The sequence below is a fragment of the Bombina bombina genome, chromosome 11 (genome assembly GCF_027579735.1).
Source record: "Bombina bombina isolate aBomBom1 chromosome 11, aBomBom1.pri, whole genome shotgun sequence".
Classification (NCBI taxonomy): Eukaryota; Metazoa; Chordata; class Amphibia; order Anura; family Bombinatoridae; genus Bombina; species Bombina bombina.
The window spans coordinates 1,975,077-1,988,204 of record NC_069509.1 but is presented as its reverse complement, the minus strand read 5'-3'; the positions used below and the strand labels follow the sequence as shown (position 1 = coordinate 1,988,204).

At 39.4% G+C, this 13,128-nt stretch overlaps 1 protein-coding gene across 1 annotated transcript in view; it reads right to left on the bottom strand.

Moving 5' to 3' along the window:
• Positions 1-13,128, bottom strand: part of STK36 (serine/threonine kinase 36) — a 707,870-nt gene that overhangs the window by 191,294 nt on the left and 503,448 nt on the right. Inside the window, exons 14-16 of the mRNA XM_053694813.1 lie at positions 11,469-11,472; positions 11,183-11,287; positions 11,012-11,110 (exon numbers count right to left, since the gene is read on the bottom strand). Of these exons, the coding sequence (XP_053550788.1) occupies positions 11,012-11,110; positions 11,183-11,287; positions 11,469-11,472 (208 nt within the window). The remainder of the gene's footprint in view (positions 1-11,011; positions 11,111-11,182; positions 11,288-11,468; positions 11,473-13,128) is intronic.

The window sequence follows — 13,128 nt, the reverse complement described above, 5'->3', positions numbered from 1 at the left end:
TTATAGCAAGTAGCCCACCCTAATAACTAGACAAGGCCAGTATTAAGGTGAAAACACGAACAGGCTTTATTGAGGTGTGTTAGATGAAGTCAAATAAAAATGATAAAAGATATAAATTCTGGAGGTTATTATGAAAAATAATACAGTGATAATGAGAATGGGACACTCAAACAAATTACAAGAAGGGGATGCGTCAAATATATACATAGGTAAAAAGATATATATATATCTATGTAAGTAAAAAAAAAAAAAAAAATGTGGTTAGGATATTCAATCATCTCTACACACCAATACCACATCATCATATAGATATGGGATATGTGCTATATGGTAAGGGCGCTAATATGGCGATTGCCATATAGGAGGACATGGGACTGGACTACATAATAATAATACTAATACACAGATAATAAAATATCTAAACAAATTCATATAAGATAAAAACACCATAAAAACCAAACACCTTATCTACTCTAATAGATACGTGGATATTGAATGACTAGATCCATATGTACTTAAATGATATTAAAAGGCAGCAGTATCTATTACTTCATTAAGCCCTGCTGGAAAAAGTGTACCAAATTTGTAGATCCAGAAAGTTTACCTTTGTCTTAACTTAATGAATCTATTATATTTGTTGGACCCTGGGATACTTTCTAGTGGGATGTAAGGCTGTTGATGCCTGCAATAATGGGCCTCCCCGGGGGCTTGGAAGGGTTTTTATGTATTTTTGGAAGATGGTAGTAGTAGGGAACAGAAGGATGTGTAGGAGTCAAATATTTCCTTTCCTTATTATTCAAAATGCCCTCACTACTACCATATTCCAAAAATTTTTCAAGTTTCTGTAAAAACAATTGTGTCGGATCAGCCTCCAATCTTCTGTAATATTCATTATTTAGTAGAATATTCTGGGCTTCACTGACATAATCACTGTAATCTTGGAGGACTATGCCTCCACCCTTATCTGCCTGTCTGATGACCAATGATGTGTCCTCAGCCAGTCTTTTCAGGGCTCTATCTTCATTGGCCCATAGTTTCTTACACCCCTTAGGGAACCAAGGCAATTTATCAAGGTCTTCCATAACCAGTTGTTGGAACAGGTCAATGTATGTGACATCATCTTTAGGGGGATTAAAGTTAGAGGGAAGTGATAACGACGTATGTATATACCCCTCAAAAAGTTCTTCTGTTAGAATGTCTGGTTCAGCACAGACGATAGGTGTTTGTGTCTGACTTCTCATAGAATTCACTAAAATAGGTATACCCATAGTATTCTGTTTCTTAAGTGATTTCAAAGCAAAATACCTCTGCAAAGATAATTTCCTTGTGTATTTGTTGAGATCCACAAACAAATCAAAGATTTTGTGTGTATTGGGGGGACAATATGACAATCTTCTCCCAAGTATTCTAATTTCATCATCTGAAAGTACGTGAGAAGATAAATTAAATATGCCACTTGCTAATTTTTGCATTCCTCCTCCACAGAGGGGCCAAACTCCATTAGATGTAGAGGGCATTTCTGTTCTCTTATTAATATCAGTATGATTACTCTGGTCAAAGTAAGCATTGGTATCGGGTTCCTCATGAGTTTTTCTGATGGAACTATCTTGTAGCCTTGTAAGGTAGCAATAGGAGCTTGGACTTGGAGGTAACATCAGCTGACCATGATTTTAGTCACAGAGCCCTGCGGGCTAGGACAGTGAAGCCAGACATCTTGGCTCCTAGTCTAATGACTTGTATCCGAGATAAAGGCATTGGCTAGTTTGAGAGCCTTAATCCTATCTTGGATCTCCTCCAACAGAGTATCCTCTAAAATTAGGTCGGACAGGGCATCGCACCAATAAGATGCTGCACTTGCTTCTATGGCAATACAAACTACAGGTTGCCATTGTAGACCTTGATGAACATACATTTTCTTTAAATAGGCCTCCAGTTTCTTGTCCATGGGATCCTTAAAAGGACAGCTATACTCAAAAGGAATCGTGTTTCTCTTAGCCAGAGTAGAAATAGCCCCTTATACTTTAGAAACTGTGCGCCATGAGTCTCGAATGGAGTCAGCAACAGGAAACATCTTTTTAAAAACGGAAGACGGAGAGAAAGGTATCCCAGGTTTATCCCATTCCTGTGCAATGATCTCCAACACACAGTCTGGAACAGGAAATACTTCCACAGCGGAGGGAACATCATAGTATTTCTTAAGTTTTTTAAGTAAGATTTCTTAGGGTTGACAGCGACAGAAGTGTCTGAGTCTTCCAAAGTAACCAAAACCTCCTTTAGCAGTAAGCGGTGTCCAAGCTTAAATCTGAAGTTTACCTTGTCAGAATCTGAGTTTTCACCCTCAGAGGCTACCGAGGTATCCTCCTCAGACTTATGAGGGGGGTCAAGCTTCACGGCAGCAGATGGGACAGACACCTTACCGTCTGACAAGAGTTTAGATTTCCTCTTGCGTTTTCCCAACATAGGGAAAGCAGATAAAGCTGCAGATACCACAGAAGATACCTGTGCAGCAAAATCTAATGGCAAATAAACTCCTTCAGGAGGCTGAGAGGAATTGCAGGGCACTGTATGTGACGCCATTGAGGCTTGGGACGTTTGAGGAGAAAGCTGTGGCATTGCCTGAACAGCTTCATCCTGAGAGACAGAGGGCAACAATGTATCTTTACATTCAAGTGTTCTAGCTAAACATGCAGCACAAATTTGCATAGGCAAAACAATTTGTGCTTCTAGGGATAATAAGCATCTATCACAAGAAAAAGAGTCTTGTTCCATGTCCATATTAGCTAAATAAAAAAGTATTTATTCCCTCAGAGCGTTCAACGCTGTATAAAAGGATTGCCTAACAAAAGCAAAAACATAATTTATGTAAGAACTTACCTGATAAATTCATTTCTTTCATATTAACAAGAGTCCATGAGCTAGTGACGTATGGGATATACATTCCTACCAGGAGGGGCAAAGTTTCCCAAACCTTAAAATGCCTATAAATACACCCCTCTCCACACCCACAAATCAGTTTAACGAATAGCCAAGAAGTGGGGTGATAAGAAAAAAAGTGCGAAGCATATAAAAAGGAATTGGAATAATTGTGCTTTATACAAAAAAATCATAACCACCACAAAAAAGGGTGGGCCTCATGGACTCTTGTTAATATGAAAGAAATGAATTTATCAGGTAAGTTCTTACATAAATTATGTTTTCTTTCATGTAATTAACAAGAGTCCATGAGCTAGTGACGTATGGGATAATGACTACCCAAGATGTGGATCTTTCCACACAAGAGTCACTAGAGAGGGAGGGATAAAATAAAGACAGCCAATTCCTGCTGAAAATAATCCACACCCAAAATAAAGTTTAACAAAAAACATAAGCAGAAGATTCAAACTGAAACCGCTGCCTGAAGAACTTTTCTACCAAAAACTGCTTCAGAAGAAGAAAATACATCAAAATGGTAGAATTTAGTAAAAGTATGCAAAGAGGACCAAGTTGCTGCTTTGCAGATCTGGTCAACCGAAGCTTCATTCCTAAACGCCCAGGAAGTAGAAACTGACCTAGTAGAATGAGCTGTAATTCTTTGAGGCGGAATTTTACCCGACTCAACATAGGCAAGATGAATTAAAGATTTCAACCAAGATGCCAAAGAAATGGCAGAAGCTTTCTGGCCTTTCCTAGAACCGGAAAAGATAACAAATAGACTAGAAGTCTTACGGAAAGATTTCGTAGCTTCAACATAATATTTCAAAGCTCTAACAACATCCAAAGAATGCAATGATTTCTCCTTAGAATTCTTAGGATTAGGACATAATGAAGGAACCACAATTTCTCTACTAATGTTGTTGGAATTCACAACTTTAGGAAAAAATTCAAAAGAAGTTCGCAACACCGCCTTATCCTGATGAAAAATCAGAAAAGGAGACTCACACGAAAGAGCAGATAATTCAGAAACTCTTCTAGCAGAAGAGATGGCCAAAAGGAACAAAACTTTCCAAGAAAGTAATTTAATGTCCAATGAATGCATAGGTTCAAACGGAGGAGCTTGAAGAGCTCCCAGAACCAAATTCAAACTCCATGGAGGAGAAATTGACTTAATGACAGGTTTTATACGAACCAAAGCTTGTACAAAACAATGAATATCAGGAAGAATAGCAATCTTTCTGTGAAAAAGAACAGAAAGAGCGGAGATTTGTCCTTTCAAAGAACTCGCGGACAAACCCTTATCTAAACCATCCTGAAGAAACTGTAAAATTCTCGGTATTCTAAAAGAATGCCAAGAAAAATGATGAGAAAGACACCAAGAAATATAAGTCTTCCAGACTCTATAATATATCTCTCGAGATACAGATTTACGAGCCTGTAACATAGTATTAATCACGGAGTCAGAGAAACCTCTATGACCAAGAATCAAGCGTTCAATCTCCATACCTTTAAATTTAAGGATTTCAGATCCGGATGGAAAAAAGGACCGTGTGACAGAAGGTCTGGTCTTAACGGAAGAGTCCATGGTTGGCAAGATGCCATCCGGACAAGATCCGCATACCAAAACCTGTGAGGCCATGCCGGAGCTATTAGCAGAACAAATGAGCATTCCCTCAGAATCTTGGAGATTACTCTTGGAAGAAGAACTAGAGGCGGAAAGATATAGGCAGGATGATACTTCCAAGGAAGTGATAATGCATCCACTGCCTCCGCCTGAGGATCCCGGGATCTGGACAGATACCTGGGAAGTTTCTTGTTTAGATGAGAGGCCATCAGATCTATCTCTGGGAGCCCCCACATTTGAACAATCTGAAGAAATACCTCTGGGTGAAGAGACCATTCGCCCGGATGCAACGTTTGGCGACTGAGATAATCCGCTTCCCAATTGTCTACACCTGGGATATGAACCGCAGAGATTAGACAGGAGCTGGATTCCGCCCAAACCAAAATTCGAGATACTTCTTTCATAGCCAGAGGACTGTGAGTCCCTCCTTGATGATTGATGTATGCCACAGTTGTGACATTGTCTGTCTGAAAACAAATGAACGATTCTCTCTTCAGAAGAGGCCAAAACTGAAGAGCTCTGAAAATTGCACGGAGTTCCAAGATATTGATCGGTAATCTCACCTCCTGAGATTCCCAAACTCCTTGTGCCGTCAGAGATCCCCACACAGCTCCCCAACCTGTGAGACTTGCATCTGTTGAAATTACAGTCCAGGTCGGAAGAACAAAAGAAGCCCCCTGAATGAAACGATGGTGATCTGTCCACCACGTTAGAGAGTGCCGAACAATCGGTTTTAAAGATATTAATTGATATATCTTCGTGTAATCCCTGCACCATTGGTTCAGCATACAGAGCTGAAGAGGTCGCATGTGAAAACGAGCAAAGGGGATCGCGTCCGATGCAGCAGTCATAAGACCTAGAATTTCCATGCATAAGGCTACCGAAGGGAATGATTGAGACTGAAGGTTTCGACAGGCTGTAATCAATTTTAGACGTCTCTTGTCTGTTAAAGACAAAGTCATGGACACTGAATCTATCTGGAAACCCAGAAAGGTTACCCTTGTTTGAGGAATCAAAGAACTTTTTGGTAAATTGATCCTCCAACCATGATCTTGAAGAAACAACACAAGTCGATTCGTATGAGACTCTGCTAAATGTAAAGACGGAGCAAGTACCAAGATATCGTCCAAATAAGGAAATACCACAATACCCTGTTCTCTGATTACAGACAGAAGGGCACCGAGAATCTTTGTGAAAATTCTTGGAGCTGTAGCAAGGCCAAACGGTAGAGCCACAAATTGGTAATGCTTGTCTAGAAAAGAGAATCTCAGGAACTGATAATGATCTGGATGAATCGGAATATGCAGATATGCATCCTGTAAATCTATTGTGGACATATAATTCCCTTGCTGAACAAAAGGCAATATAGTCCTTACAGTTACCATCTTGAACGTTGGTATCCTTACATAATGATTCAATAATTTTAGATCCAGAACTGGTCTGAAGGAATTCTCCTTCTTTGGTACAATGAAGAGATTTGAATAAAACCCCATCCCCTGTTCCGGAACTGGAACTGGCATAATTACTCCAGCCAACTCTAGATCTGAAACACAATTCAGAAATGCTTGAGCTTTCACTGGATTTACTGGGACATGGGAAAGAAAAAATCTCTTTGCAGGAGGTCTCATCTTGAAACCAATTCTGTACCCTTCTGAAACAATGTTCTGAATCCAAAGATTGTGAACAGAATTGATCCAAATTTCTTTGAAAAAACGTAACCTGCCCCCTACCAGCTGAACTGGAATGAGGGCCGTACCTTCATGTGAACTTAGAAGCAGGCTTTGCCTTTCTAGCAGGCTTGGATTTATTCCAGACTGGAGATGGTTTCCAAACTGAAACTGCTCCTGAGGACGAAGGATCAGGCTTTTGTTCTTTGTTGAAACGAAAGGAACGAAAACGATTGTTAGCCCTGTTTTTACCTTTAGACTTTTTATCCTGTGGTAAAAAAGTTCCTTTCCCACCAGTAACAGTTGAAATAATAGAATCCAACTGAGAACCAAATAATTTGTTTCCCTGGAAAGAAATGGAAAGTAGAGTTGATTTAGAAGCCATATCAGCATTCCAAGTCTTAAGCCATAAAGCTCTTCTGGCTAAGATAGCCAGAGACATAAATCTAACATCAACTCTAATAATATCAAAAATGGCATCACAGATGAAATTATTAGCATGCTGGAGAAGAATAATAATATCATGAGAATCACGATTTGTTACTTGTTGCGCTAGAGTTTCCAACCAAAAAGTTGAAGCTGCAGCAACATCAGCCAATGATATAGCAGGTCTAAGAAGATTACCTGAACATAGATAAGCTTTTCTTAGAAAAGATTCAATTTTTCTATCTAAAGGATCCTTAAACGAGGTACCATCTGACGTAGGAATGGTAGTACGTTTAGCAAGGGTAGAAATAGCCCCATCAACTTTAGGGATTTTGTCCCAAAATTCTAACCTGTCAGGCGGAACAGGATATAATTGCTTAAAACGTTTAGAAGGAGTAAATGAATTACCCAATTTATCCCATTCCTTAGCAATTACTGCAGAAATAGCATTAGGAACAGGAAAGACTTCTGGAATAACCGCAGGAGCTTTAAAAACCTTATCCAAACGTATAGAATTAGTATCAAGAGGACTAGAATCCTCTATTTCTAAAGCAATTAGTACTTCTTTAAGTAAAGAGCGAATAAATTCCATCTTAAATAAATATGAAGATTTATCAGCATCAATCTCTGAGACAGAATCCTCTGAACCAGAAGAGTCCAAAGAATCAGAATGATGGTGTTCATTTAAAAATTCATCTGTAGAGAGAGAAGATTTAAAAGACTTTTTACGTTTACTAGAAGGAGAAATAACAGACAAAGCCTTCTTTATGGATTCAGAAACAAAATCTCTTATGTTATCAGGAACATTCTGCACCTTAGATGTTGAGGGAACTGCAACAGGCAATGGTACATCACTAAAGGAAATATTATCTGCTTTAACAAGTTTGTCATGACAATTATTACAAACAACAGCTGGAGGAATAGCTACCAAAAGTTTACAGCAGATACACTTAGCTTTGGTAGATCCAGCAGGCAGAGGTTTTCCTGTAGTATCTTCTGGCTCAGATGCAACGTGAGACATCTTGCAATATGTAAGAGAAAAAACAACATATAAAGCAAAATAGATCAAATTCCTTATAAGACAGTTTCAGGAATGGGAAAAAAATGCCAAACATAAAGCTTCTAGCAACCAGAAGCAAATGAAAAATGAGACTGAAATAATGTGGAGACAAAAGCGACGCCCATATTTTTTGGCGCCAAATAAGACGCCCACATTATTTGGCGCCTAAATGCTTTTGGCGCCAAAAATGACGCCACATCCGGAACGCCGACATTTTTGGCGCAAAATAACGTCAAAAATGACGCAACTTCCGGCGACACGTATGACGCCGGAAACGGAAAAGAATTTTTGCGCCAAAAAAGTCCGCGCCAAGAATGACGCAATAAAATGAAGCATTTTCAGCCCCCGCGAGCCTAACAGCCCACAGGGAAAAAAGTCAAATTTTTGAGGTAAGAAAAAATATGATAATTTAAAGCATAATCCCAAATATGAAACTGACTGTCTGGAAATAAGGAAAGTTGAACATTCTGAGTCAAGGCAAATAAATGTTTGAATACATATATTTAGAACTTTATAAATAAAGTGCCCAACCATAGCTTAGAGTGTCACAGAAAATAAGACTTACTTACCCCAGGACACTCATCTACATGTTTGTAGAAAGCCAAACCAGTACTGAAACGAGAATCAGTAGAGGAAATGGTAAATATAAGAGTATATCGTCGATCTGAAAAGGGAGGTAAGAGATGAATCTCTACGACCGATAACAGAGAACCTTATGAAATAGACCCCGTAGAAGGAGATCACTGCATTCAATAGGCAATACTCTCCTCACATCCCTCTGACATTCACTGCACACTGAGAGGAAAACCGGGCTCCAACTTGCTGCGGAGCGCATATCAACGTAGAATCTAGCACAAACTTACTTCACCACCTCCCTTGGAGGCAAAGTTTGTAAAACTGATTTGTGGGTGTGGTGAGGGGTGTATTTATAGGCATTTTAAGGTTTGGGAAACTTTGCCCCTCCTGGTAGGAATGTATATCCCATACGTCACTAGCTCATGGACTCTTGTTAATTACATGAAAGAAATCAGGACCTCTAAACCTCAGACAGTCTGAGGTGTCCTATCTGACCTCTGGTAATAAATCCGATATAGGAATACGTCAAAGGACTCTCTTGCCGATCGAGAGATCATAGGAGATGTCGGAACAGAGAAGACGCCGCTCCGCTTAGAAGTCGGAATGCGGAAAAGCGGCAGTCACATGACCAGCTGACAAGAAACTGTGCAGCAAAAATAAAAGGGCGCGTTTCTGTAAACTGTCAGTTTTATATGCAATACCGGTATCAGTGTTTGTCTTTCACTTTGTTCCCAATCAGTCGCACAATACTCAAATAAACCCATATTTGAAATAAACTCTTTAGTACATGAGCCACAGAATAAAAAAGAACAATAAGGGTTTTGCTTTATACACATAAAGAAAAGATTAACCCCTTAGTCCCCAGTCACATATTTAAAGTGCCTGCACCCTGCCTAAGTATATCCTCTATAAAGGATAAGCGTGTCCCAGTTAATTATTGCAGTAATATCCTCTGAAGTGCAAGTCTCCAAGACCTAGAAGCACAAAAGCACTTACCTGCAGTCTAGCTGTCCGGCAGGAAGACAGCTCAAAAGGTGTGAAAGGACAGATACTCCTTACAGAGACCTGTCGAAAAAGAAAGAACAGAGTAACCAACTCTGGCTTTCTATACCAAAGGCAGCATGTGACGAACCAAGGTTATCCAACCCTGCGCCAGTCACTTATTTGGCACAGAAAGGGTTATCAGTCCCCTTTTACTGTCACCAATAGGTCACAATCTAGCCACACCAGGCCAGCTTGTGATGTAGTTCAGTGGGTGCAAGGGTTAACAACACTCCCTAGTCTGTACTAGACGTAAAAGAAATGTCCAACTCCACCTTTAATGTCACCCACACTAAACTAACAACCATATAGCTCCAATACTGCCATCATTAAAAAATTATTAAAGGGAAAATCCTAAGAAAAAAACCCAGACTTACACATTAACTCTCTGAATACAATTTAGCAGAAAATAACCTAAATTATACAGTTCTAATATTCCAGTCTCTTTCAGTAACGTGGTTCAATTATTAGACAAAGGCCAAACTTAATAAAATAATTATTTATTATGCCAAAAATATTATACACAATGCATTATTAATAAAAAGTTGTACTAGTCTTTGGAATCTGTTACCAGAGAGATGGCATGAAGCAATTGGGTTCTTACTCTGTGTTGTCACAGCCTCCCTTGTAAGAATGACACTGTTACATGTTGAAATATCAAACTTTATACATATTTTCCAGAGATCACGTTGCCTGACCACACCCTCCTGGGCGGGCTAAGAAACCCCCCTGTCTTTATGACCTTCAATAAACTAAGTTTTTGCCTGACATTATAGAACCCATTATAATTTCTGCTAGGTAACTCTATTTCCATATATACATATCGGGAATCTCTTAGTTTCATTGGGAGAATCGGTTTGATATCAGATATGACATAGGTTGTCATATTTACCTTCATTTAATGTCATAACAGTTTAAAGCACATATATATATATTATACCAATGTCCTTTTAGTGACCTTATCAGTTTCTGTGACTGAGGCCCTGTTTTGCATTATGCCCGGCTGCTGACAGTCTGAGCCACAAAACTCTATCCTGTATCTCTGGAACTAAAAGCTTGAGTGGCTTTATGACTCAATGCATACACAATAACATTTGGTGGAGTGAGCCTTAGAAGCTATTTATGAGGCTCCGGGCACTTAAAGAAACACAAACCCAGGACACCAGTTCTTCTTGAAAAACAAAAAACTGTTTTTAGTTCACAAACCAACAGAATTAACCCCTTAGCAGCTGAATCCTGAGATATTCGTGACACAGCAATATATGTTAGAAAACTGAGCACGAACCACCTCACTATTTTCTAACTGCTTACAAGTCACCACTACTCTTACTCAAGAGATTGACATGGAAACAGCGAAACCCAAATCCTTGCTTGCAGGGAAAAGTACCCCAAAAAATGAAAAATATCTTCAGACACCGAACTTCACCTCCTCCATTGAAAGAGGCAAAGAGAATGACTGGGGTTATGGGTATGGGAAATTACACTTAAAAGCTTTGCTGTGGTGCTCTTTGCCTCCTCCTGCTGGCCAGGAGTGAATATCCCACTAGTAATTGGAATGACGTTGTGGACTCATTATGTCTTAGGAAAGAAAGTTGTATTTACAACCGAATCATATATCTTTATCATCTGATTCAATACGATTAGTGATATTTTTGAGTTAACCATTTGTTCAGCACAGCTGCTTATTGTTTATAAAACACTCACCTCTCCTGACAGCAGACCAAGGATACACTGCAGAGTGTTACAGTCTCCTGCAAGATGGCAGCACAAATCCAGAGAGGCATGACAGCAGGAATACAAGACCTGCCAGAGAAGTGAGATGTTAGCAGCACATTATCATGTAGGTGTACCTTCACAGATAGAGCTAACTGTTACCTTTAGATTATTCAGGACACAGGCAGACCGCAAAAGGCCACTGGTGTAGCGATCATATAAAGAGCACTTGTTTGCTAGAAACCTCTCAGACACATAACCAGCAACCTATGAGAGACACAAAATGAGACCCAATCCTGGCAGCTTGCACAGTCATAAGAGACAGCCTTTTCATACCTTCTCTTTAAGCAGGCGTCGTTCTCTTGTCACTGGGATGTCACACAGTGCAGCAAGAGCATCGTTATAAAAACATACTACACAATGATTCTTTGTAGCTTCACTATCTGACTCTGCTAAAAAAAGATGGATATAAACATATTAAATTTAGCACAGAGTGTTTGTTACATAATTAAAGTGTGTCTGGTACAGTATTAGTGTGTGTCTGGTACAGTATTGTCAAGGTATATGTAAGGTTAATAAATATATATATTTTAATCATATATTTCAAGGTTAATAAATATATATATTTAATCAAATATTTGGCTGGTCAGTAGAAAATTATTCATTTCATTCAGAAAGGCTGACTTCAAGCATGTTTAGTTCTCAACCACTCAGGATGCAAAAGTTAAAAGGGCATACAAGTGAGAACAATAGAGCATTTGGTTTAATTAAAATTTAACAACAATTTCAGGAGACCATATGTGCGACTGCCTGGGAATGTGAGATAAAATCTATTACCCCTCAAGATGTTGCCTAAGAGTCTGACTCAGGCGACATATCTTATGAGAAAGTAACTCTGTGCATTTCAATTGCAAATAAACCCTGCTGTGTGGCTCTGACACTTAGATACACGTAATGCAGACACTACGTATGGGGGGGGGGGGTGCGGTTTGCAAACACTGAACCATGGAACAAAAAAAATAAATAAAAAACATAATTTATGCTTACCTGAAAAATGTATTTCTCTTGTGGTGTATCCAGTCCACGGATCATCCATTACTTGTGGGATATTCTCCTTCCCAACAGGAAGCTGCAAGAGGATCACCCACAGCAGAGCTGTCTATATAGCTCCTCCCCTTCCTGCCACCTCCAGTCATTCGACCGAAGACAAGCAAGAGAAAGGAAAAACTATAGGGTGCAGTGGTGACTGAAGTTTAAAAAATAAAATATACCTGCCTTAAAATGACAGGGAGGGCCGTGGACTGGATACACCACAAGAGAAATAAATTTATCAGGTAAGCATAAATTATGTTTTCTCTTGTAAGGTGTATCCAGTCCACGGATCATCCATTACTTGTGGGATACCAATACCAAAGCTAAAGTACACGGATAAAGGGAGGGACAAGGCAGGTACTTAAACGGAAGGTACCACTGCCTGTAAAACCTTTCTCCCAAAAATAGCCTCCGAAGAAGCAAAAATATCAAATTTATAAAACTTTGGAAAAGTATGAAGCGAAGACCAAGTCGCCACCTTGCAAATCTGTTCAACAGAAGCCTCATTTTTAAAAGCCCATGTGGAAGCCACAGCTCTAGTAGAATTAGCTGTAATCCTTTCAGGAGGCTGCTGGCCAGCAGTCTCATAAGCTAAGCGTATTATACTCCTTAGCCAAAACGAAAGAGAAGTTGCCGAAGCCTTTTGGCCTCTCCTCTGTCCAGAGTAGACGACAAACAAAGCAGATGTTTGACGAAAATCTTTAGTAGCTTGTAAATAAAACTTTAAAGCACGAACCACGTCAAGATTGTGTAATAGACGTTCCTTCTTTGAAGAAGGATTACGACATAATGACGGAACAACAATCTCCTGATTGATATTCTTATTAGATACCACCTTAGGTAAAAACCCAGGTTTGGTACGCAAGACTACCTTATCTGCATGGAAAATTAGATAAGGGGAATCACACTGTAAGGCAGATAACTCAGAAACTCTACGAGCCGAGGAAATAGCTACCAAAAACAGAACTTTCCAAGATAAAAGCTTGATATCTATGGAATGAAGAGGTTCAAACGGA